Source organism: Aquarana catesbeiana, linkage group LG01, assembly GCF_042186555.1.
Source record: "Aquarana catesbeiana isolate 2022-GZ linkage group LG01, ASM4218655v1, whole genome shotgun sequence".
Lineage (NCBI taxonomy): Eukaryota > Metazoa > Chordata > Amphibia > Anura > Ranidae > Aquarana > Aquarana catesbeiana.
Genome location: NC_133324.1, coordinates 257,184,687 through 257,211,951, shown reverse-complemented (window position 1 = coordinate 257,211,951; position 27,265 = coordinate 257,184,687). Strand labels below are relative to the sequence as shown.

General features: G+C 40.9%; 1 protein-coding gene across 1 annotated transcript in view; it reads left to right on the top strand.

The window, feature by feature from the left end:
• LOC141140649 (transmembrane protein 132D-like) overlaps positions 1–27,265 on the top strand; it is a 1,563,515-nt gene that overhangs the window by 1,193,293 nt on the left and 342,957 nt on the right. Inside the window, exon 5 of the mRNA XM_073628047.1 lies at positions 4,065–4,208. Within this exon, the coding sequence (XP_073484148.1) occupies positions 4,065–4,208 (144 nt within the window). The remainder of the gene's footprint in view (positions 1–4,064; positions 4,209–27,265) is intronic.

The following is a 27,265-nucleotide window of genomic DNA, read 5'->3' as shown; positions in this document are numbered from 1 at the left end:
TTTCGCTCTCTCTTCTTTTAAAACAAAACAAAAAAATATTCACAAAGCTTTAAAACAAGGACACATATATTTTAGCCATGTGACTCTAAGTTTCAAATTTCATTGAAAAGCTGAAAAAACAATTGATGTTTTAGAAAATAAGTATTCTTATCCTGGCGTGTTAGCTATGTGAATTGAGTGCCTTTTTTTTAGTTTAACAGCTGCAGGTAACACAACCAGATGAAATGCAATCATGCTTCTAGCAGAAGAATCATATCTTGTGACTGGTTCTAATATTCACCCATTGCAGGTATACCAGCATCAGCCTGAAAATAGAACTTTTGCCACTGGGTACAGTAGATGATAATGTGTTATGGCATTTGTTAGGAAGACTACTTGAGATGCCACCTTTCTGGGTATTCAGGTCAACAAGCAAAGTAATGTCTGACAGGCTCTTGTGTTTCTTCTAAATACAATTCTGTTCCTTACAGCTACAAATGTCAGATGTGTCTGATGTGTCTGAAAGGAGGGTGAAGGTGATCTTGCCACCTTTCTGTGCTAAGCAAGCAGTAGTCTCTAAGGCTGAAGTGTAATTGAGTTCTGCCTTGCCATATTGTACAGTGATTGTGGATGAAACAACATTTCTGTCCATATGTGATGTAAAGTACGTCTTAAAATAATTATGCATAAACATAACAAATGTCCCTTACAAACTGTATGTTGTGTACAAATAAAGCCAGACAAGTTTTACTAGTCTACTAAAATTTATAATGTCATTTGGCTCATTATAAGTATTCCTTGCCAAGAATGCTTAGTTCTAACAGATCCAAAGTGTTTTTTTTTCCTGTATGTACTCTATAAAGTAAAATCTCAAACTAGTTAGCTTTGAACACTAGATGTTTATATTCTGTAATGATACAAACCCATAGATGCGTTTATTTAAAGGCTAAGTTCACGTTTTGCAGAAAAATAATAAATGCACATATATTTGCAGGAAAAAAATGTGCATTTATTATTATTATTATTTTATTTATTTTAATTGTTTGCATAGGAGTAGGGGGAGCAAAGCATTGCACCCTCAGTTATTGGATTGCGGGTGCAATGCCAGGCTCCTGTAGTCTCTTCCTCCAGCTCTATAACCATACAGAGGTACAGACTTTTGATTAAAAAGCTAAAGGAAGTGTCAATGGATTATGATTATGGTGACCACTATGCTTGTTATCAATTGGGAACTTCAAGTTCATCTGCCATGGTGGAAGATGGGACTTGTAGTTCATTCATGTACATATCTCTGTGTATGAATGATGTGGCTGTATGGGTGGAGACCCACCCAACTGTGCTGATTTCAAAAGTAACAGCTGATGTGGGAAAGAGGAACCTTTCCATGCTGCCCTTGGGGGGGTTCAACTCCACAACTTTATTTACACCTTTGTGCTCTGTGTAATATAAATAGGTGAAAGGCTAACCAGATTCCCATGACCCTTATAAATAAGTGAGTCATGATATGCTTTTCTCAGATGAGTATAGTTGGCAGGACATTAGAATTTCCCTCTCAGTCAGGGCTTGTTGGAACAGTATATCCTTAGTGTCGTATGTAAAAGATCAAACAATGTCTAACTCAAGTAATAATATACCCCTATGATAAGGCTCTTTTCAGTTTGTTTTCAATTTCTTATGACATTTTCAATTGTATTTAGAAAAACTGTGAAAAATAAAATGGAAGTGCGTACATGGGGAATGTTTTACCTGCAAAACATTCTACTTATGCAAAACATAACTGTTATTCTAAGCAGCTGGTGCTGTGTGCCAGTTTCCCCTAGACAGCACAACCAGGCCCCCTATCTCCATTGCAGAAGCAAGACTCAATCAAAAACACACCCCAGTCTGCTGATTGGACAATGAAGGAGCAGCAGCAGAGCAAGAATTCATTATACAGCTTTCTCTTCTGGCAGCAAATTTACTGCAGTAAAGCGTGACTGGTTCAGAGTGTTGACCCTCCATCTCCCAATCTGAGTTTTGCTGGGCAGGGAATTATTGCAAGTTGATATCAATATACTATTTCATAGTTATATTAATTGCAATTACATCATGCTTTTCAATGTATAGCATGGGTACATAATATGAGTTTCTTATGTCTGCCTGGAATTAAAGTTAAAGCCATTTTGCCTCTTGCAATGTACATAAATAATACCAACATTTTCTTTACAGTACTTAATTTGCACATATAATATTAAATAATGCGGGCATACTGTACCTATGATATTATACATCTTTAAATAAAGCCTTTGTTGTATGTAGTATACATGTGTAATGTAATGTACCAAGGACAGGGCAGGGGAAGCTCTTTGTTCCAGGGGCAGGCAATAAAGGGGCACATTATCTGTAGAAAATAATAATGTAGCTGGTGTGCAGGCAGTCCATGGTGGATTGATCTCCTGACATGCAATATCTGCATAGTTGCAGTGCCATCATCACTTGGCAGAGCTAGACGTGGTAGCACAGGAGCAGCAGAGCCTCTCTTCTCTTAGATAAACACTGACAGCAATGATCTATTTAGCTGAGATCTTATTGACCACCAAGGTTAAGGAGTATGTAAGGAGTACTTCTCCACTGATCACCACTGTAAGTGGGCAGTTCACCACTGATCAGTTATTCTCTGCTGATCACCAATGTAATTGGGCACTGCACTAGCCACCAATGTAAGGGCACTACACGGACAACCATATTAGAGGGTCATTACATCAACCACCAATGTAAACCAATGTAAAATGGTTCTTTCCTTTCCACCCATGTAAGTGGGGGACCTCTTCACTGACCACTAAGGAAAGGTTGTAGTATTATAATGATACAATTATTTGGGACATATAGTAAAGTCGTGACAGGTTTTCTCTACTAGGGCACACACCAACCATGTTTGGTTTACCTGCGGCTGTATATATATCAGTCAAAAAGAAAGCTGGTGAAATCTCTGAATATCCAATATAATGCCAAGATCGCCTTTTAGTGAAACCTACAGTTACTGTAGGTGCAGATTAACTGCCCTCACCCTATGTTTCTTCAGCCAGCACTAGGTAAATGGACTTGTTTGTCAAAGTTTGAGTTCCACTGAGGACTATTAAAGTGGTTGTTAAGCCACTTTATAAAGTACACACAATCACCACTGTTATAAAGCCTCCTATGCTGCAGTGTATGTTCTTTGTAAAAAAGATGCCTATTTCTAACTGAATTCACAGAGCAGATCGGCTGCCACGTGACTTCTCGAGGCTCCTTCGTCCGATCTGACAGATAGAGTGGAATGGCCAAGATTCCCCCACTGACATCAGTCGGGAGGTGGGGAGGAGAGAAGGAGAGAGCCAAGATGTCAGCCGGGGAGGAGGGGAGCCTCGAGGAGTCACGTGACCACCGATCGGCGCTTTGAATTCAGGTAGAAATAGGCATCTTTTTTACAAAGAAACATACACTGCAGCATAGGAGGCTTTATAACAGAGGGGATTGTGTGCACTTTATAAAGGTATTTCAGCAACAGGAGGGGAGGGAGTGGGATTGGTAAGAGCTGACAGGCAGGGAGGGGAGGAGGACAGAGACGACAAAGAGCAGGGCTGCGGATAACGGAGACACGTAAACTGACCATGGTCTCAGGGCTCGGCAGCCATGATAAACCATGGTCAGTTTACAGAAGGGAGGGCAGAACCAGGCAGGATCAGCTAGGTATCTCAGGTGTTACAGGGGGCCAAATTACACAGCACAAGCACTGTGCTGTTATTCATGCTTTAAAGGAGCAGGATTCTTTTTTATTTTTTTATGGGTAACAAACGCTTTCAGCTTTTTAAGTAAGTGACTCGTATGAAAATAAAGTCTGGGTCTCACCTCTAGTGTGCTGTTTTCACCCTTGAAATGTATTGTTTGAATTATTTTTGATATTTTTAATGTGCATGTGGTTGTGATGCTCATATTGTATATACAATACTCTTTAAAAAAAAAAGTTCTGTTCTTGACTATAAGTATACAGTATAAGTAATTTGTTATAGTAAAGAGTTTTTTTTTTTACATGAAATTAATAAGTATTTATTTATGTTGCATTGTAGGAATCAGAGATTCTGAACACTGCCATCCTCACTGGGAAAACAGTAGCAGTCCCTGTTAAGACTGTCAGTGTAGACAGCAGAAGCTCAGTGACCGATATTACTGATGTGGTAGAATGCAAATCATCTGATGAAGATGTGCTAAAGGTAAGTCTTCTAACTGGGTATTAACAAGTTCCTGTTGATTTTGCACAACTTAAACTTAGTAGGTATTTTTTTATCTGTTGTTTATTTCTTAAGAATGGATGTGCGTGGATACAAATAAATGTGATGAAGATGTCAGAAAATAAAAGGGAATACAATTAAAATCTTCAAAAATGTGTTTTAAGGAAATTAACTGTAACTCAATCATTTGTTATTTGCATTTTAAAATAAGGTTGGAAACACAAAATTAGAATGCTAATTCATTTAATGGCACAGATACAGCATATATATTCATATTTCAAACAGGCTAAATGTTGGCTACCCTGAAAGCAAGGTACTTTTAAATCAAGTATATGTTGCTGTTTTGATTTATCTGACATATAAGAGGTACTTCAGTCAGACAAAAAGAAATAACATTCTAATGTTTTAAACACTGGTTGTTTTCTGTTTGGAAGAAAAAAGATAATTCAATTTTCATCCCATGGTAAGAGGAAAATCTGCACCACTTTTCCTGACTCACATAAGAATGATACTTGAAAATGGTTTGTATTAATAGTCATTAAAAATGTCAATACCGGTTGATGAAGGATAGTAATTATTATACACATCTTTCACACTGTACAGCTTGGCAGGTAATTCACGTGTTTCCTGGTTCCACAAAGAAGCTTCCTCACATGTCCACCTGCAATACCTACTGGACAGCAAATCCTTGTCATCTGTCCAACAAGGAGGTGATGCAAAAGAGCAGTAAACTTGAAACAGGAAGTTGTTAAAAAAACTTCTTGGCCGTGTTGTGGGGCATAGGTGTGTGAATTGGAAGAGTGACTGAACCGACATTTTTGACAGATAGCAATATTTGATTCCTTGCATGGAACCTAATAAACCATAATTCATTATCTGCTCCATTGGGAGCACTCACATTCAGTGGCAGCTGGTGCTCAAAATTTTTGGGGGGTGCAAACAAACTGAAAAAAAAACATCAATTGCAGCCTCACTGTGCCCATCAAATGCAGCCACTGTACCATCAAACGCAGCCACTGTGCCAAAAAAACCACAGCCACTGTGCTCTTAAATTGCCGCCACTGTGCCCATCAAACTCAAGCACTGTACCATCAAACGCAGCTGTGCCATCAAACGCAGCCACTGTGTCCATCAATTGCCGCCACTGTGCCCATCAAACGCATCCACTGTACCATCAAACACAGCCACTGTGCCATCAAATGCAGCAACTGTTCCATCAAACGCAGACACTGTGCTCATCAATTGCCGCCACTGTGCCCATCAAATGCAGCCAGTGTGCCCATTAAACGCTGCCACTGTGCCATCAAATGCTCCCACTGTTGCATCAAATGCTCCCACTATGCCCATCAAATGCTCCCACTGTGCCATCAAATGCTGCCACTGTGCCATCAAATGCTCCCACTGTGCCCATCAAAATGCTGCCACTGTGCCCCCCCACCTGCTGTCTGTCTGCCACTTACCCTGTCCCGGTGGGGCAGCGGGTGACGGCGCCGAGCGGTTTCCTTCATGTCCTTGATGTCTTTTCCCGTCCTCTCCTCCCATCCTCTCCTATGATTGGATGCCTGATAGGTGTCCAATCACAGAGCCTGTCATTTCAGCCAATCAGGTGAAGGTTAACAGATCTGAGCACCTGATTGGTGGAGAGGCGGTTCAGTGTTAGGAAAACGAATATGCATTTGCTTTCCTCACACAGCTAAGTGAACTGTGAGCACCCAGCATGGCGCTCGCTGTTTACCATTTTGACGCCTATTAGAGCCTATGGCTCTAATCAGGTGCTTAAAAAAAAAATACCAGGCTCCCGGCTGAAAAGCGGCCGGAAGCCTGAATAGGGAGTGGCAGCAGCAGCCATGAATCTATCTATTGCTGATAGAGGGGCGGCTGGAGAGAGGGGGCAGCGCCCGTGCACCCTCATGGACACACCGCCACTGCTCACATCAGTTCCATTAACCTATTGATCCTAACTCTCCAGATCCAAGCTTATTCTAAGTTAAACCCCATTCTGAAGGCTAAACTAAGAAGCTCTGAGTAACTTAACACCAGGCACATATCTGTATAGTATGCCCCATAGTGGCCTAAGTTTTCAGATGAATGTAAATTGGGACCTCAGTTTTAATGTAATATTAAAGAGAATGTCTTAGGTTTCTTCTGTTCACTGTTAGCGTTGAGAGCTGGGAAACTTTTACATTTTGTATTTAGGCATGTACCTGATATGTCCATCCTATGCTCTGACTTGCCTATGGGATAGGCCACAATTTAAATGATAGGCCAATGCTCACATTAGATGTGGCTTTGTAGATTGTATTATTAGCTTTGTAGATTGCATTTGTATTACAAAATATAAGTTAGTGCAGCGCTAAAATCATTAAACAAAAAAATTATAATGATTTGGTGAAATCAAACTAAACCAGAAAACTAAGGTGGACAAATTTAAAATTAAATCACCTAGGGGTATAAAAATGCATCAGATATAAATGATTAATATGCACTTAAACCAAATAGCAAAAAATGATCCTCAGATGTGGATCAGAACACTCCACAATTGCAATACTCAGAATGGCATATAATGTGAGTCTGTTGATCATGGGTGAAATATGATAACATGCGTGATAAATATTAGAAAAAGTCCCAATTAACTTGCAAAAAGAAAATAGAGAATGGCCAGTGAATAATACGATCAACACTGTGATGAGAAGAAGAGTCCTTTATCTAATGGAGCGGAACACCCAAGGTGAGTAGGTTGTCTCCTTACCAGCTAAAAAGACCAATATGTTGGTCTCACCATGCCCAGTGAATTGGGTCTCCCAAAAACCTTAAAGATAATCCAGGGCTGTTGCATCTGTATCACCAGAGATAATATAAGGGACCGAGGGCTGCTCCGTCTGTAGTTGGCGGTGTCACTGGGCTGAAGAGTTCCGTGGAGATCCCGTGGAGCTGAGAGAACCTACTCACCTTGGGTGTTCCGCTCCATTGGATAAGGGACTCTTCTCATCACAGTGTTGATCGTATTATTCACTGGCCATTCTCTCTTTTCTTTTTGCAAGTTTATTGGGACTTATTCTAATATTTATCACACATGTTATCATATTTCACCTATGATCAACAGACTCACATTATATGCCATTCTGAGTATTGCAATTGTGGAGTGTTCTGATCCACATCTGAGGATCATTATTTGCTATTTGATTTAAGTGCATATTAATCATTTATATCTGATGCATTTTTTATACCCGTAGGTGATTTAATTTTAAATTTGTCCACCTTAGTTTTCTGGTTAAGTTTGATTTCATCAAATCATTATAAGTTTTTTGTTTAATGATTTTAGCGCTGCACTAATTTATATTTTATGATTTTGGGTTTTGTATTGTAGACTCTTGGTGCGGGCTGCTTATATTTTCTTGATTTATTTAATAATTTTTTGATTTAGTTGTTATTTAAGTGCAATTTTAGTGCAGCGTTTGGCCATTTGATCTTTTTTTCCCTGCATTTGTATTATCTTGTAAAACTGGAACTCAGAGAGCAATCAAATGGATTTTGGCTAAACGAAAAATAAAAAGTAGAAATGTATGCAATGAGATGCTCCGAAAATCATATACTGTATATATCACATTTATCAGTTTGAAATAACCTTGTCACAAATGTAAGCAATTCAAACTTAGCCGATGATGAAAAATGCATAAGCAAAGGTTACCTTCTGTTGAGCCATATATACAGATTATTGACAGTATACTTTAAAGTAGGGATGAGCCCGATGTTCTGGCAAACTTGAAAGCTGCCGGAACACTGTCAAAGTCTATGGGACACTAACATGAAAAATCAAAAAGTGCTCATTTTAAAGGCTTATATGCAAGTTATTGTCAGAAAAAGTGTTCAGGGACCTGGGGGGTGTCCTTAGTATGCCTGTAAATTGGTGCATTTTTCCTGTGTTTAGAACAGTACCACAGCAAAATGACATTTCTAAAGGAAAAATTGTCATGTAAAACTGATCGCGGCTGTAATGAATTGTTGGGTCTCGGTAATATAGATAAAACTCATTGAAAAAAAGAGCATGGGTTCCCCCCAGTCTATTACCAGGCCCTTTGGGTCCGGTATGAATATTAAGGGGAACGCCAAACAAAAATTTAAAAAAATTACCAATTCACATAGGGGGGCCCGGATCTGGGGGTCCCCTTGTTAAAGGCAAGGGTTATGGGGATGAGGCCCTTGGTGCCAAGGTGCTTTTGGGGTCAGACCCCAAAGCACCCTCCCCATGTTGAGGGTATGTGGCCTGGTACAGTTCAGGAGGGGGGTCGCTCTCTCTCCCCCCCTCTTTTCCTGTGGCCTGCCAGGTTGCGTGCTCGGATAAAGGTCTGGTATGAATTTTGGGGGGACTCCTACGCCATTTTTAAAAAAAATTTGGTGCAGGGTTCCTCTTAACCACTTCCATACCGGTCCTATTCTGGCACTCCTCTCCTACATGTAAAAATCATAATTTTTTTGCTAGAAAATTACTTAGAACCCCCAAACATTATATATATATTTTTTTTTGGCAAACACCCTAGGGAATAAAATGGCAGTCATTGCAACTTTTTATCTCGCACGGTATTTGCGCAACAATTTTTCAAACATGCTTTTTTTTGGAAAAAAACTGTTTCATGATTTAAAAAGTAACAAAACAGTAACATTAGCCAAATTTTTTTTATATAATGTGAAAGATGATGTTACGCCGAGTAAATAGATACCCAACATGTCACGCTTTAATATTGCACACACTCATGGAATATGTGGGCGGGACCAACGTGTGCGTTCGCTTCTGAGCGCAAGTTACCAGGGACAAGGGTGTTTTACTTTTTTTTTTTAATTTACTTTATTTTTACTTTCTTTTACAACATTTTTTATATCACTTTTATTCCTATTACAAGGAATGTAAACATCCCTTGTAATAGGAATCATTCGTGACAGGTCCTCTTTATGGAGAGATGCGGGGTCAATAAGACCCCACATCTCTACTCCAGGCTAGAAAGCCTGAGATCGGAAAAAAATCCACGATCTCATGCTTACCAGCCGCGGCTTTGTTTACACGGTCCAGACGAGACGTCATAAAGCCTCGCCCCCGGGCCACCGACGGTCATAGAGATGACTGGTGACCATCTGGTCACCGGAAATCTCTGTGCTCGTCATCCGGCGGTGGCCGATTCTTTCTCTGGGATGGCACGGGAGAGCCCGGAGAAGCACCGGTTGGAGGCGGTAGGGGGGATGACCGCTCCCATCGCCTGTAAGAACGATCAAGCATCAGAATTGCCGCTATGATCGTTCTTATGGTACACAGAATCACTGGCTGAAAACAAGAATATTTGAATGATGCCTGTAGCTGCAGGCATCATTCAGATATTCCCACTGAAATTCCAGGATGTCATATGACGTCCTTGGGCAGGAAGTGGTTAATTTCCATATCAGACCTGAAGGGCCTGGTATGGATTTTAGGGGGACCCCCACGCAATTTCTTTTTAAAATTTTGGGTCGGGGTTTCCGTTAATATTCATACCAGACCCAAAGGGCCTGGTAATGGACTGGGAGGGGGAACCCATGTTCTTTTTTTCAATGAGTTTTATCTATATTGCCGAGACCCAACAATTCATTACAGCAGTGAGCAGTTTTAAATGCCAATTTTTCCTTTAGAAATGTCATTTTGCTGTGGTACTGTTCTAAACACGGTAAAAATGCACCACTTTACAAGCATACTATAGACACCCCCCAGGCACGATATTTAAAGGAATATTTAATTTTTATTGTTTCACTTTAAGCATTAAAAAAAAATCACTGCTCCCGAAAAAACGTCCGTTTTTTAAAAAAAAGCATTGCATTGATACATGTCCCCCTGGGGCAGGGCTCAGGTCCCCAAACATGTTTTTTGACACTAACTTGCATAGAAGCCTTTAAAATAGGCACTTATAATTTTTCATGTTTGTGTCCCATAGACTTTAACGGTGTTCGTGTGTTCTTCCAAATTTTTTGCCTGTTCGATATGTTCTGATGCGAACCGAACTGGGGGGGGGGGTGTTCGGCTCATCCCTACTTTAAAGTCTCTTTTATTAATTCATGTGTTATTCGGTTTGGTAGGTAACATAGGGTTTTGAGATTTTTTAGTGCTATTGCAGGTGCTCTTTTTAAAAGTAAAATGTATCCTTTTCTCAGGATAACTTTTTATACCCAAATGCTAACAGCAGCAGTGAGGCTGTGATGAAATGTGCAGGGCTGTTAAAGCAGCAGATGATACAATAAAAAAATGTAATTCTGTTTGTAAAGGCACTTTAGTGCCTTCTCAAAACTTGCAAGGTTCCCTGCTAATTAAAGGGTCTGTGTCACAAAATGCAATATCCACTTATATCATAGTGGAATTTACTGTTTTTTGTGTTTATATGTGTCGTTATTGTGAGTAAAAGTACATTTTTACATTTGTATACTGTAGTATGCAGCATGCAATAACTTGCTTTGACTAATTAGTTATAAAGCATGTGGATGAGGACCTTACAGAATGCTAAAGTCTAATAAACTAAATGAATCAGACTACTAAAACTGTTGGTTAAAGTTGCCCTTATTATGACTTCATCTAGCGATAACATTTATTGGTGAAGAAAAATGAATACTCTATTTATAAACCATTATTTTATTATCTATTAGGTGTCTAGAACCTTGCTTTACAGGTGATACGTGTTATTAGCAGGAGGAGGCAAGAGAAGCAATATGTATACAAAAGTGCATTAGGTGTAGACTACTGGAGGAAAAACAGCAGAAAAGAGCATTAGCCCTACAGGCAGATTATAACAACCAGTGGCATACCTAGACTATCTGAAACCCAGGATGGACCTCCCAACATAACACAGCGCTATATATATATATATATATATATATATATATATATATATATATATATGATAGATAGATATAGATTTATATAGATCTATATCTATCTATATATATATAGATATATAGATATCTATATATCTATATATATATAGATATATATAGATATATATACCTGAAGTGCTGTCTTTGAGTAGAGCATCTCCTAACAGGGGCACTAACCTGTCTCCAAAACAGAGCCATGAGCTATACCCAAATCGGGAGATATCTTCCCTCCCAAGGCACTTTGAAACCTGCAAGCTAAAGAGATCACTTTGGGAATACCAAAATCTGGAGAAAATTGTAAAAAAATGGTTTCTCCATTCACAATCGATACTGCGGAGCCCAGAACTCTGCATACATGTGAACCCTGTGTCATTTCTATAACCATTTTTACAGTGGCAGGGCCTTGCCCTGTCACAAAATATATACTGTGTATTGTGAAACACAAGCTGGCAGGATTTTGATCAATGTATATGCGTCACATAAGTTTCTTACCTACACATGGTGAGTGGCTCCAGGGTTTATGGCTAATATGGAGAACACTATTTTTAGAATCTTAATAAGTTCTGTTTTAGATCCTGAAGACAGGAGACCTTATAGAATTTGGTGTGGAATAAAACCTCTAGTGCTAGGTCAACACAGTATCTGGATTTCCATACATTATTATTAGTCTCAGCTATACACAGGCATTTATATATGCTAGCCATCTGGTGCTCAGGGCTTTCTCTCTCTCTCCCATGGAAGCCGGCTGCTGGGTGAAAGGGACTGACTGTTGATAGGTACAAGTGCTGCCTGTTTGTAATGGGGAACCTATTTGCAGTGCAGCCTATTAGCCAGGAAATGACCTAAGATTACTTATTGGCTCAGACAAGCAGATGTTTTGTTTGCTTTACAACTTCCTTTATAAAGGCCTCCTGCAATGAAGTTGTGTTTGCTGCCTTGCTGTATAAAAAGTTGAGGACAAACCTGCTTGAACTGCTCCTGGGTGTAAAGGAACACGTGAAATCAAAACATGCCAAACAATGGAGTTTCTTCTCTGAGTTGGGCTTCTCTGAAATCTAGCACTGCATTGGTCCTACAACATAATAGGCTCAGATCCATAATGTGTTGGTGACACACATACACCATGTTACTCACCATAGTGGGTGAGAAAACTAAGCAAAGTTGAGTTTGCTGGAACTAAAAGGAAAATCCAAAAACACTGAACATAGCTCCCAAACCCTATAGATGTCTATGGGATGTCAAATTTTGTACTTTTTCCAGGCCAATTTGCAAGATTTGGTTTAAAAAAGGGCATGGGTAGATGGGCGCTGCCAAAATTAAAAATAATGTTCGACAGGGAGAATGTGTTTTTTTAATGCAGATTAAAGGGAAACTTTAAAAATACACATTAAAAAAAAAACAAAAAAACATGCTTGGGGGATGCCTTAAACCTGCATATAAATTGGTACACCTGTAGGATGTGCTCTGGCAAAAGTGACATTTAGAAAGAAAAAAATGTTGCCACTGAATGACATTTCCCAGCCAGCTATGTTATTTTTGTAAAATACACTGGATATGAGTCTGGCATGGATTTGGAGTGGGACCCCACATGTTTTTGTTTTTTTTTCCTAATGTCTTGCCAGCAATGTATACATGCATACGTGTGGTTGCATGGAGGGTGAGCTTTAACTTCCACTTGTTGCACTTATGTGTCTATGGCACCAGTACTCACTGTGCACTACTTGTACAGTAACCAAGCTCCAGAAAGAATTTGTAGCACAGGGTCCCCCTCAAGTCTACACCAGACCCTTTAAGGGTTATGTAGTTAAACATTTGTGTGTGCTAATAATGACTTTAGTTTATTTTTTATTGAAAACATAGTTTGATAAACATTTGTGTATAATATAACCATTTCTTAAATTTACAGGTTCTGTGTTTTCAGTTCATATATGGTTTTTAGGTATCTTTTGCTAACTTTTTAAAGCTGCGAGTGAAAAGTAAAAAAAAAATAGCAAAAATGGTCTGGCCATCACAGTTAAAAATGGCAGGCAGGCCCCAGCAGTTATAGGGTTAAAAGTCCACTCTACCAAAACAATTATTATCTACCAGAATATTATAAATCTTGGAAATTTTAATAGCAAGCATTCTCAACAGTATTTTTTTCTCAGGTTCATCTCAAAAAGACTTGATGGTGCTATAAAAGGGTGCTACTCTCCATGAGTGAATTTAAATGCTTTGTTATTATACATAAGATGTACTTTGGAGAAGTGTAATGCCCCGTACACACGGTCGGATTTTCCGATGGAAAATGTCCGATCGGAGCGTGTTGTCGGAAATTCCGACCATGTGTGGGCTCCATCGGACATTTTCCATCGGATTTTCCGACACACAAAGTTGGACAGCAGGAGATAAAATTTTCCGACAACAAAATCCGATCGCGTCAATTCCGACCGTGTGTGGCCTGTTCCGACGCACAAAGTGCCACGCATGCTCAGAAGAAATTTCGAGACGGGACAGCTCATTCTGGTAAACTTAGCGTTCGCAATGGATATAGCACTTTCGTCACGCTGTAATGTTAAAAATGGTTTAATACAGCGCACTCTCTTCTTCTTTATAATGTGACAAGAATTAGTTTTGCTGCTCATATTCACACACACTTCTCACAAAGTTTTATTTGTGTTTTTTTTATTGGGATTCCCTTAATATATTGTTATTAGTTGTCACATCTGACAGTTTTAACTTTTTTTTTTTGGATTTTAAGCCTTTTTTTTTCTTTAATGTTTGGATTTTTTCAAAGGCTGATCTTTGTTCAATGTTATTTTTATTTTTACTCCAGAATATTTTTGTGTGTGTTTTGTGTGTCAAGTTACCCCAACACCATTGATATCTTTTATTATTTAATCTCAAGGAGATTGTTTGGTGTTGGTGTCCCTTGTTCATTTCACATTGTATATTTGAAATGTACCTGAATCCTCACAAACAAACTGTCCTTTTTGAAGTAAAACACATAAGAGAGTATAATTCAAAACAAAAATCCTTTATTAAGGGCTCAGAACCAAACAAAGAGGAAGGCAACACTGGATCAACAGGAGAAATTAGCGAAGCCTGGGACCCCCAGGGCAGACATCAATTCTTCAACATCAAAATTGGTGGCCTGAGGAGTCCATATGTAAGGGAGGGCAGTCTGGTCCAGAATTCGCAGAGATCCGGATAGCAGCAGATGACATCTGTGTCCCCAGGCTGTGGTACCACAAGAGGCTGCATTTTTTGGCCGACCAGACTGAACCCAGGCCAATCACTGTCTGGTCTTCCTTCCACGCTTCCTTCTGGGCTGTGGCTGTGCAGTTGGAGATGTGGCAGGAGGAGGAGTAGGACCTGGAGGAGGACTGGGAGGACCTGGAGGAGAGGGAGGACGAGGAGGAGGACCTGGAGGAGGAGGACCATCGCAAAGGTGTGTCTGAGCTGTCATTTGGCCCCTCATACCTTTCTCAAGAGCCTCCAATATGAGCGCCTCACACATGACTTGTTGGCCCTCCTCCATCCTCTGCATTTTATATGCAATGACGGCAGCAATGTCCTTCTCCGCGGTCTGTCGTGCTCCCAGGACCTCTGTAGCCCTCCAAAAGAGTCCTCCGGTAGCCTCCTCTAGGGCACTCCTCCTACTGCCACTTTCTCTTTTCGGGGGGGTGGAGGGACCTGCAGATCAGCCAGCCGGCTCGGCCCGGCCACCTCCTGGCTGAGACTTCCCTGTGTATGAAAAAGGGACATGGTTTTAGTTGTTGCATCATCAATCCCAATCATAAATTAGTACTCCCAACTAACATCTAGTTAACATCATTGATTGGACAAGCAGAAATATTTAGAGGAATGCTATATCTGGCTCAATCTGGGCTCCTCCACATGTGGCCTGGAAGGCCCAGGTTGGGCGTCAGAAGCCTCAGCCGGGGGGAAGGAAGCGTGGAAGGAAGACTGGAGAGGGATGGCCTGGGTTCAGTCTGGCCTGCCAGAAAATGCAGCCTGTCGTAGTACAACATCCTGGGGACATAGATGTCATCTGCTGCTCCGGATCTCTGTGAATCCAGGACTTTCTTGCGCTCCCTTAGATATGTGCTCCTCAGGCCACCAATTAATATCTTTAAATAGGTGATGTCTGCCGTGGGGATCACCTGCTTCACAATTTCACACAATTGCACCAGTGCTGCCTTCCTCTTTGTTTGGTTCTTGAAATGGGGGTGGTTAATCTCCCACAGACAGGGCAGCTCCCTTAAGATATCTATGAATACTGACATGAAGTCATTGTCTTTCACTAAGATATCCATGTTCACTGCAAGACACAACACAAGACAAAGCCTAATGTCAGACAAAACTCTCCTAATCTTGTTACAATATAGGCTTCAATGTAGAAGCAGTATAGGCACAAGTTTGTCTCTTAACTTCGTTCTTATGATCTGCGCGTCCAATGCTCCTTCCTCCGCTCACAGATCGTACGTAATACGCACGCGTGTTACGCTTTATACACACTGCGGATGCGTGTAACTCCGCCCGCCCCTGACGTTCTTTCTAGTCTATTCCCCGCCCCTTTTCGTTCGGCGCAGTGGGGGAAGAGCACATGGCGGAGTTAGAGCAGGTGTGTGCTAATTATAGCAACGAGGAGGAGGAGGAGGAAAGCCCGGATCCGGACACATCCCGATCCAGAAGGAGACGTTTTAAGGCCACAAATATGTCCTTTGGGGAGATGTTGGAGATGGTCGACATCATGAAGAAGTCCGACTATGACGGAAAGTATGGGCCTTACCCCAACCCCAACATCAGAAAGGCAAAGATCATGGCGAAAGTGGTCAAAAGCCTTCACAAGAATTTCGGGGTACGAAGATCGAAAGATCAGCTCAGGAAGCGGTGGTCGGACCTGAAGTTAAGAGAGCCAGAGCAGTACCGAAAGATCCGGAGAGTGCTGCAAAAAAGTAAGTAGTTGTGCTGTGTTCCTATTCTTTCTGTCTTTATTGCGTTCGTGCTGCTCCATATGCTTTTCTTAATTGTAACGTTTAAAAGGGCAACTATAATGTTCATGGGCCCATTATTCGTTCGTATCAAACATTTTTCTTTCGGCCTGTAAAACACCATTGTTTAGGCCATATGCATTTTCCCACATTTTTTTTGGGCCTACTTGGATGCCAAATATTTGTTTGTGTAGATGGGTTTGTTACTAGAATGAAATGCCAACTAGATTCTGTGTAAGGAGAGGACACTGAGCAGCTGTTTTCACATCTGGACACTGGAGCACTAGTGTGGGACACCAGAACACCATTTTTATTAGGGGGCCACACAGGTGCTCCAGTGTATACTATAGGGGGGTCTCCATCTGTGAAGCTTGTACTAAACAGGTAAAGTATTGCAGCTTGACAAAGGCCAATAAAAAAAATACATCTGGAAACTCGGCTAAAATAGACAATTGTACCCCACTTCCAAGCAATGTTTCCTATTTCTAGTTCTGCCATCAGATATCTGTGTGCTAATTATACCATTTTTGTTTTACATAGGGGAGAAAAGACTCGGAGGACACCCCTCATCCGAGGAGACCAGAGACCCGCCACCTCTGGAAGAAGGTGAAACACCACCAACCCAAGCTGAGCAGGAGGAAGAAGATGTGGTGGAGATCTGCGACCACAGGCTCAGGTAAAAGAGATGGATGGTGGCAGATTTTTGAGACCTGTTTTTGTTTTGTTTCTCTCTTTTTAGGTGATCGTGATGTTGTGGATCCAGAACGTTTCACATCAGAAAGTGCCCAGATCCTGATCGGGGAGATCATGGGGTGTAATGTCGAACTGCAAAACATACAGCAAAAAATCAATGATGTTATTAAAAAAAATAATAACATCATTGATGTTTTGGGGCAAATTTAAAACCCCACAAAATCACTTTTTGGATTGTGGTCCAATCTTTTAAATTTTGTTGCAATGTTTTGAAAAGCCAAATTTGGAGAATGCACACAGTGTGCCAACATGTGCTATCTGCCATCATGGGAGATCAATGGACGCGTTTTGGGGGTGCAACCCCTTCCTCAATTATAAAGTAGCGTTGAGGAAGGGCTTGCTCCCCCAAAACATGTCCCTTGATCCCCCCTGATGGCAGCTAGCACATGTTGACATTCGTAAATTGGTGTGCATCTTCCAAATTTGGCTTTTCCAGGGGTGATTTCCCCCCATCTGAACGCTATATCAAACACAGTTCCTAAATACTGATGTCTGATATAGCCTTCAGGTTTTACCTAATGTGAACTTTGTAAGTTCAAGTTTTTTGGCTTTCTTGTTGGTTTAACACAGGCCTGTTTTATCTGAAATGGACATTTCGATTTTTGATAATGCTACTGCAAAAATTGTTATACAACAAACATGTTGGTTTGTTTTAAAAACCTTTGGTAAATGCACATGTGATTGTGCAGGTATAAAAAAGTTGCTTACTCAAGAATGTGTGGATTATTGTCTCAACACTACAATACAACACTTTTGGGGTGATGTAATTGCTGTTTTCTGCAAAAATGGGTGTTATTTCCTAAGGGCAAATCCTCTTGGCACTACAAGTGCAGTTTCAGTGCAGTTGCAAGTGCACTTGTAGTGAAATGTGTTTTTGCATTTAGGAAATAACAGCCAACAGTGCTTTGTATAAGGTTACACAATCACGACATTTTCTGGACTCAACACAATTCTGTCAGGGTCAGCTAAAACAAACACAAGCAGTAAATGTCCACCAAGAATTTCTTTTTTTTTTTATTATAAAAAAAAAGGCTTCACAGATTTGCTGGCATATTGATAGCCCCCCTACCCGCGAAGAACTCCAGGTAGCGTAACCGGACATCACGGGCACTCAGAGAGGGAAAGCCAGGACAGCCACTTTCAAGCGCCGTCAGTGTGGTTTGATGTAGGATTCTGGCCTCAGGCCCAACTGAACCAGCATAGTTGGCCGAATGTTTCCTTAAAAAGTTATGGAGAACACAGCACGCCAGTATAATATGGTTCAGTTTATACTCCGTCATATGGATGGGAGTCAGAAATAGTCGGAACCGGCTGGCCAGGATTCCAAATGTGTTCTCCACCACTCTTCGGGCTCTCGCCAGCCGGTAATTAAAAACCCTCTGTTTCGGGGTGAGGGTCCTCATTGGGAATGGCCGCATCAGGTGGTCCCCCAGCGCAAACGCTTCATCAGCAATGAACACAAATGGGAGTCCTTCCACATTGTCCTCTGGAGCTGGCAAGTCCAAGCTGCCATTCTGGAGATGCCTGTAGAACTCTGTCTGGGCGATGACTCCACCATCGGACATCCGGCCATTCTTCCACACGTCCACATACAAGAAGTCGTAATTAGCAGACACCACCGCCAACATCACTATACTATTAAACCCCTTGTAATTATAATAGTACGACCCCGAGTTGGGTGGTGGGACGATGTGGACGTGTTTCCCATCAATTGCCCCTCCGCAGTTAGGAAAGTCCCACTGCTCGGCAAAGTGGGAGGCCACAGTCTGCCATTCCTGTGGCGTGGAAGGAAACTGTTGATGAAAAAACAATAAACATTACTATTTTTACTCTGAAACATGGCAAGCAGATTATACACATACATTATGGGGCAACCTCCAGATAGCATTTACTAAGGGGAATTTAACAACGCCAAAGTATAAGGTACACCTATCATATTCCCCCCCCCCCTCTCATGGGCCATTTCTAACATTATAGGGGGTGTGTGTAAATCTTGGACAGGTAACCCTCTTCACTTCATTGAGAGCCTAAATGCCTAAATAATGGGTATTACTTTGAACAGCCCCTCCTTAGTTACACTATTGGCAGACCACTGGACAGGTAAGAAGTGTCTGAATACAAAGATATAAATACACACTGTACACATTTGAGGACATTTGTACATTCTGTTATTACCTATCAAGATAATAATAGGATACAAAAACTTTAAACAGTACCATTGGAAAGTATACAGGCAGGCCCTTGCACTACATGCTTTGGGGAATCCATCCATAAATCTGACCACAAAAGAGATGGGTATAGTGTGTATGGGTTTGGCAAAGTCAGCAGATAGATGATTGAGGATACATAGAGAATTGGGATCAGCTGACTTAGCAGTTGGGGGAGGGAGGGTTACTAAAAATTATTTGGGGACACCACAAAAAAAAGCCTCTGACACTCTGCCTGAATTTAAATCAAAAATAACATTTCCAAACATTTTAGGGGGTGTTTGGGGTAAAGCACTACTATGGAGCAGATAAAATACATTGTTAAGTGACTACATGAGGTGAATATAGGCCAGGAGACACCATGCTGGGGAGGTTAGTGAAGGGCAAATATGTATGAAGGACCTAAAATAATAATTACATAAAAATCCAGCATGCATGAGGACAAAGGGGACATTCACAGCATATTACAATCATGGTAATTAGGGAATGAGGAAAGAAATACAAGATATTATCAAACATTCAATACAATAAAATGTGATATAAAAGGATAAAAATCTTACCTTCATATACTCCTTCTGCTGGACCTGGATGATGGCAGAACAGGTCTCTGGGATGATGATACCCAGAGCCTGGGGGGAGATGCCTGTCGAGAACTTCAAGTCCTGCAGGCTTCTCCCTGTCGCCAAATACTGCAGGGTAACGACGAGCCTCTGCTCTGGAGTGATGGCTTGCCTCATGCAGGTATCCTGCCTGCTAATATAGGGGGTCAGCGAAGCCAACAAACGGTGAAACACATGGTCCGTCATCCTGAGAAAGTTCCTGAAATCATCAGGATTATTCTCACGGATCTCACGGAGCAAAGGCATATGAGAGAACTGGTCACGCTGAAGCAACCAATTCTTGGTCCATGAACTCCTCCCCACCCTGTTCATGGACTGGACTTGTGTCAAGGTCAGGACCCCAACACCAAGCCCCCGCACAGCACGAACTCTACGAGGAGTACGCATACGAAACATGGCTAGAAAATGGTCGGCTGCTCAGAACGAAGTAACAGAATGCACTGAAGAACAGCAAGGCCTGTGAAGAGCGACCTGAAAAACAGTAACGAACGAACAAGAATACAATGACTACCTAAAGTCACGCGGAACTTGCTTGCACGCACTGAAGAGCAGATACAAACCCACAAGCACAAACTGAACGGCAGAAAACGATCTGAAAGCCACGAGTCTGAAAAAGCGCAAATCGTCTCTCACCAAACTTTTACTAACACGAGATTAGCAAAAGGAGCCCAAAGGGTGCAGCGCTTGGTTCTGAACCGGCCTTTTCTAGTCTCGTCGTACGTGGTGTACGTGACCGCGTGGTTGGCGATCGGAAATTCCGACAATTTTGTGCGACCGTGTGTAGACAAAACAAGTTTGAGCCAACATCCGTCGGAAAAAATCCTAGGATTTTGTTGTCGGAATGTCCGAACAAAGTCCGACCGTGTGTACGCCCTATAACACCATGTAATGCCAACAGCAATAGAATTGGGAGTTCTCATGAATGTCTCGCCAACTGAATCTTTGATAGATATAACAAGCTAGAAACATCACAATGCTGTAATATTGAGTCAGCTTTTTTAGTGATATTAGCAATACTTTAATGGATCCCACATTCATTTTTAGACTTCTAACATCTTCTTGAAATAGTTATGTAAAATTACTCCTTGCCTTTTTAGGTCTTTATTTTTTATGAAGATAGCTAGGATCATGATTCCATTTTGCCATAAACACCTAAAAAAAATAAAAAAAAACATTGGATGGTTTAATATATCTTAAGATAAAAAGCAACTTTAAAGATATGTTATTTTCTTATATCTGCCTTCAGTTTGTCTGTGCTTTGAAAGCAGTGATAGTGAGCCAAGGCCAGTAAAAACATTGTTCTGCATTTCTGTATATGCAAGGCAAGGGGAGGAAGCTCTACATATTTGTTTGATTTAATGTCTTCAGTGTCAGGAGCCATGACCTATAATTTCTATGCAGTGCTGCACTCATGTAATCACTTTTGCAAGGGCTACCTGCTTCTCCAATGACTAGATATATATGGTGCTGTACAGAAATCGTTGTTTGAGACTGTGCAGATGCAGACTAGCACAATGTAAATATTGCAATGTTTAATCTCGTCTTAAATGGTGATTATAAAACATTTTTAAAAAAAATACAACTCCACCTTTTCAGATGAACCTATATTATAAGTCAGAACATTATGAACCCTGATAATCAAGCATATTACATAATATGGCCCAATGCAGACTTTTCAAGGTAATATTGTTCCCTGAAGCTAGCGCTTGGTGTTTCTCATGGCAAGGTTGAGGAAAAGTGGACAAATATGAATCCCTGAAGTTCTCATAAAACAGGTGAATTCTGTAAATACAGCCTCTGAATTCTGAAGCTATGTGTTCCCTAAACTGTCTTCATTCCCATAATGCCATAGTGAAACTTCATTCAAACTTGTTTAAACTTAACAGCTAAAGATCAGTATTTTTTTTAATGTTGTCCCTGACCCTGTTTGGTGAATTTAGCCTGACAGCCTAGATGACACACAATACAATTCTGTGAATATTAGGCTTCCTATTTCCCATCTCTAGAGTGCAGGCATTACGTAGAGTATACCTTGTCACTCCCAACTGGTAAATTCTAGCAAATTCTTAAAAGTACTATATGGAGGAATAGACTCTAGTAACAGAAAACAGGAAGTTTAGCAATGTCCTTGGTGTCACAGAGATAAGAACAATAAAGACATAACAGATGTTTAAACTCTACCCTATTCTTCTAAAATTTAAAAAAAAAGTTCAGAGAGAGTTGCACTTCAATATTTTGATATTAGAATGTAATATATATTTATAATAAAGATATCTTTTCAGTTGTTTGATGTCATTTTACATTGCAAATGTAAGAAATTGATAACCTTTTGTCTTGAGTGGAGAAGGAGCTCACTTATAATGTCTAGATTGTGTTAATGATTGCATTAGCCCATAATGTATTTCTTCATGCTGGCTTGGGATTTAAGTAATAAACCTTTATATAGCCTCTTAAGAGCAATGTAGGTAACAGAATGTCTCTGCCGCTGCTACAAAGTCTAAGGGTTTTCATTTTACAAGACTATTAAAAGTGTGAGGAAAGAGGTGGCAGATGGCGCAGCCAAGTTGGGCTATAAAGAACTAGAGAAATGATTCAAGATTCTTGTGCTTGTGTTCAATTAGCTGTGAAGATGTCTCTTTGTCATGGCACTTTGAATTCCTAAAGTCCTATATCTAGCAAGTAAAACTGCAGCGTTTGTTTTCACTAATACTCACACAAAATGTTCGGATCTGCAAAAAGAATATCTGAGCAAGGCTTGCATTCCGACCGGGGACATAGATATTTTTTTTTTTTTTGAGGAGAGGGATCAGCTCTCTCAAGTTATAAGATAGTTTCAGAGGTTTGATATAAAAAAAAAAAATATACCAGACATATCCTTCTTGAACAAATTCTTTACTTGGAACCATGCTAATTGTTTTAAAATATAACTAAAGGCAAAAACTTTTTTCAGTTTTGGAAAAAGTGGAGAGGGAATAGAACACCTTTTAGTTTTTTTTCTGTCTGTGCCCCTGTTAGAGAGATTTGCCCTGTTTTGAATTGTCCACAGTGGGGAAATATTCCAGTGGGGACACTAGTTCTGATGAACCTGGTGACAACCAGAGATTCTTTCACATTGAATGAATTTTTCCTCACTTCCTATTTTGGTAATGGGGCTAATGGGACGCGGATGACAAAAATAATCCTTACAGGTATTATAATCCTCCTTTACTCTATCCAAAAGGTTTTGTCTTTAGTTCTACTTTAATGTTATAAAACTATGATGCTGAAAACTCAGAGTGAAAATATGCAGCAGGTACCAGGTAAAAATCTTTTTGAAATAATGAAGTGTAGAGACAAATAGTGGGCGTAGTTATGTTATAATGAATACTGGGCATGGCTTAAAGCGGAGTTCCACTTGTTTTTCTGTTTATTAAAAGTCAGCAGCTACAAAAAGTGTGCTGCTGACTTTTAATAAACACACTCACCTGTCCAACGGTCCAGCAATGCGGCCACCCAAAGCCTCGGTTCTCTCCCCCGCCTCTCCCCAGCGCCAGCATCACTAGTGTAGGCACCTGGCTGTGACAGCTTGCGGCTTCACAGCTGGGTGCACACTGTGCATATGTGAGTCGCGCTGTGTGTCCTGAATGGCCAAGCAATATTCTGGGACCTGTGACGTGTCCCAGAAGATTTCATGGAGGGAGGGGGAGAGGAGGAGTCGCCTAGGCAGCGCAAGCGGAACTGGGAGCTGGGTACCTGTTAAAACTAGGTACCCACCCCCCCCCCCAAAAAAAATATGACATGCTAAATGTGGCATGTCAATGGGGTTAGGAGTCCTTAAAGCGGAAGTTCCACTTTTGGGTGGAACTCCACTTTAAAAAGCTGTGGTTAAACAAAGTCTGAGTCCCTTACATTGAGGGGAATTTATCAAAACTAGAACAACCAGAGCCTGGAGTAACAACCAATCAGCTTCTATCTTTCATTGTCAAAGCTTAAAGCGGAACCCATAGCAAAGAACACGCATTCCATATTAATAATTATGCTACTATTAGTGTGTGCTGTAAATTGCTTGCAGCCTTGCTCCTGTTTCTTCTTGCTGGAGGCTGCCATTTTGCTGAAACCCAAAGCCCCAGCAGTTTCAAAAAACAGTTTGATTTGATTGTGTCCTCAACCAAACTGTCAAACCATCAAATGTCTGGTGTCATAACTGATCACTAGGGATGATTCCGATGTTCAAGTTTGCCCATTCGCTGAATACCGAACATTATGGGGTGGTCGCGGAGTGCGCCATAATATAAGGCGAAACCATCAATGCACTGCAAGATCGCAGTGCATTGACGGCTGCTGATTTGCCAAAGCATGCACCTGACCCGCATGCTTTGGCCAATCACAGCGTGCTCCGCTTTGGCTCAGGGGGCTGAGTCCACGCCCCACACTATGTAATGGCCCGTACACATGAGCCGTAAATCGGATGTAAAATAGTGCTTTTGACGCAATCGTACAATAATCGGATCTTTAGCACAGAGCTTTCGAGAGCCGATCATGACAATTCATCTGATATTATTCAAACGGACAAGCACAAAAAATTTCCTCGTACGATACCAGATCATACTATTTTTGTTTAATCAATACTGTTGTCATCTGAAAATATAATACAAATACATTACAACACATGACATCACTTCCGATTTTTTTTCTGTCGTACGAGAATTTTCGTGACTTTAGTTACCTATTCAATTTCTACTTGCGACTATTAAGCGAAAAAAGTCGTACGACTTTAGGTAAGGTGTATTGCTGTATCCTGGCAATATAGATAAAAATCATTGAAAAAAATGGCATGGGTTCCCCCCCCAGTCTATTACCAGGCCCTTCAGGTCTGGTATGGATATTAAGGGGAACACCCGATCCAAATTTTAAAAAAAAAATGGCGTAGGAGTCCCCCCCAAAATCAATACCAGACCTTTATCCGAGCACGCAACCTGGCAGGCCACAGGAGAAGGGAGGGGGTGAGAGAGCATCCCCCTCCTGAACCGTACCAGGCCACATGCCCTCAACATGGGGAGGGTGCTTTGAGGTCCCCCCAAAACACCTTGTCCCCATTCATCCATTCACCAAAAAAGTGTCAAAATGGTAAAAATGACAGGAGACAGTTTGGGACAAGTCCTTTATTAAAAAATAAAAAAATAAAAGTGTCCCGTGTTGTCCATCCATCTTCGATCTCAGCGTCCAATGGACTGAGCAAAAAAAACAGAAAAAACTCTGCCTCCATGGGAGGCTCCCACAGACTGCAGGCTTTCTGCATTGACAGCTGTTATATAGCTGAAGGCGGGGCCACCCGGTGATGTAAATGGGTGACCCCTGCCTCCCCTTCTCTGATGTTACATGACGTCACATGCCGACAGATGGGGTCACCACGGGGGGGGGGGGTGGACATCACGGGACACTTTTTTCTTTTTAATAAAGTACTTGTCCCATATTGTCTACTGTCATTTTTACCATTTTGACAGTTTTTTTGGTGAATATGAAGGGGTACAATGTACCCGATACGTGTAAAAATAAAAAAGAATTGCGCTAGGTGCGTGAGTACGTGGAAAAAATATTAATGAAAAAAACTTTGACAAGTATCCTGCAGCGGAACACTATAACCCCGATATGAGGGCACATAGATAACAGTATAGAAATAAAAGTGCAGCGCTAGATAAATACCACAAATAATACATTTGTGTATAGTAGCAATTATAGAGTTATAAAACTATACAATTATATATAGTGTACAACATATATAGTATACAACAACAAGTGCAAATTGTGCCAATTAAAAATCAATAAAAATGAAAAATCAAGTGCAATAAACACTAGTAATCTACAAGTCCATGAAAATATAGCTGAAACACAAAACCACAAAAAAAAAAATTGTGGAAAAAATGTGGAAAAAAATTATATCCAGATGGGAAATATTCAATGCGAGACCCCAAGTCTAAACTTTCAGTGCTGCCCGTCACCTGAGAGTAAACAATGGAGGCTTACCAGACAGCCTGCGACCGCCCTTATTAAGTCAGTACAGGCTTAGTTGGTCAATCAGGAGACACAGGAACATTGTTGGGATCTCTTTAACTTCCTTCCAAGATAACCGGTCAGTGATGTTAAAGAGCACCTAAACAGCGCATTCCCGGGAGACCGTCACTATATAGCAATGAACGAGCGTTTCCATAAATGCAGCATAAGAAGGGAGAAAAAAGGGGGAAAGACTCCAATGATGTAGAACTTCTTGAATGATTTATTAAAAATTCCAATAACAAAAAACATTCCTTGCAAGGACATAAGATAAAAACAGCTCCGCTAGTATCAAAAGAATCAAGCTTGATTCTTTTGATACTAGTGGAGCTGTTTTTATCTTATGTTTTTTACCTTATGTCCTTGCAAGGAATGTTTTTTGTTATTGGAATTTTTAATAAATCATTCAAGAAGTTCTACACCATTGGAGTCTTTCCCCCTTTTTTCTCCCTTTATCTAAACACTCTAAAAGTAAATCGGTTGCCATGCACAGCTGCTCCAGATTCTGTCTGCTCCAGTTTTGATAAATTCCTCCCATTCTGTCCATATACTTACACTGAAGTCCCTATGCAAACAAAATATTCTTTACACACTGTGTCGCAGCCATCATCTCACAGACACACAGGTTTACAGTAATCACCCCCGTTGCAAATATACCTTACAAGTAGTATTTTTCACATTGTTAAATTAAACCTCCAACAATTTACAGTTTAAAATCCATACAAAATGCCCCAAATGTCATCCCTGACTAGCAATATACCGCCTCAACTTATACTCATGCATAGACATGTGCAGAACGGAAACATTTGTTTTGTTTTAGATTTATTATGTTACTAAATTTGATAAGCTGATTTGTTTCAGAATTCATTTAGTTTCATTTAGTTTCGTTTAGTTTATTAATTTTCTAACAAATTCCAAATTTTTGAAACAATTCAAATTTGGATCGGTCGAAAAATGATCGACGATTCAAATTCTGTGTGAAGAATAGCTGGTTGTTAAGGAGCAGGCCTGGGAAGCCGGCTGCCGTGTCCTTAACAACCGATGACTCATCACCTGTCAGAGGGCTTCCCTGCTGACAGATGGAATGTAAACAAAAGAATGCCAGCAATGAAAAATGCAGAAGAAAAACAGTGTGGGTCCTTCGGGTCTGGTATGGATCTTAAGGGGAACCCCACGCAAAAATGTAAAAAGCTGTGTGGGGTCCCCCCAAAATCCATACCAGACCCTTATCCGAGTAGGCAGCCTGTCAGGCCAGGAAAGAGAGGGGACAAGCGAGTGCCCCCCCTCCTGAACCATACCAGACCACATGCCCTCAACATGAGGGGGGTGCTTTTGGGCAGGGGGGCTCTGCCCCCCAAGCACCTTGTCCCCATATTGATGGGGACAAGGACCTCTTCCCCACAACCATGGCCCGGTGGTTGTGGGAGTGACTTTTAACAAGTGGGCCCCCAGATCACGCCCCCCATGTGAATGAGGATAGGGTACATAGTACTCCTACTCATTCACCAAAAAAGTGTAAAAGGTAGATAAGAACACAACAACCATTTTTGAGAAGTCCTATATTAAAA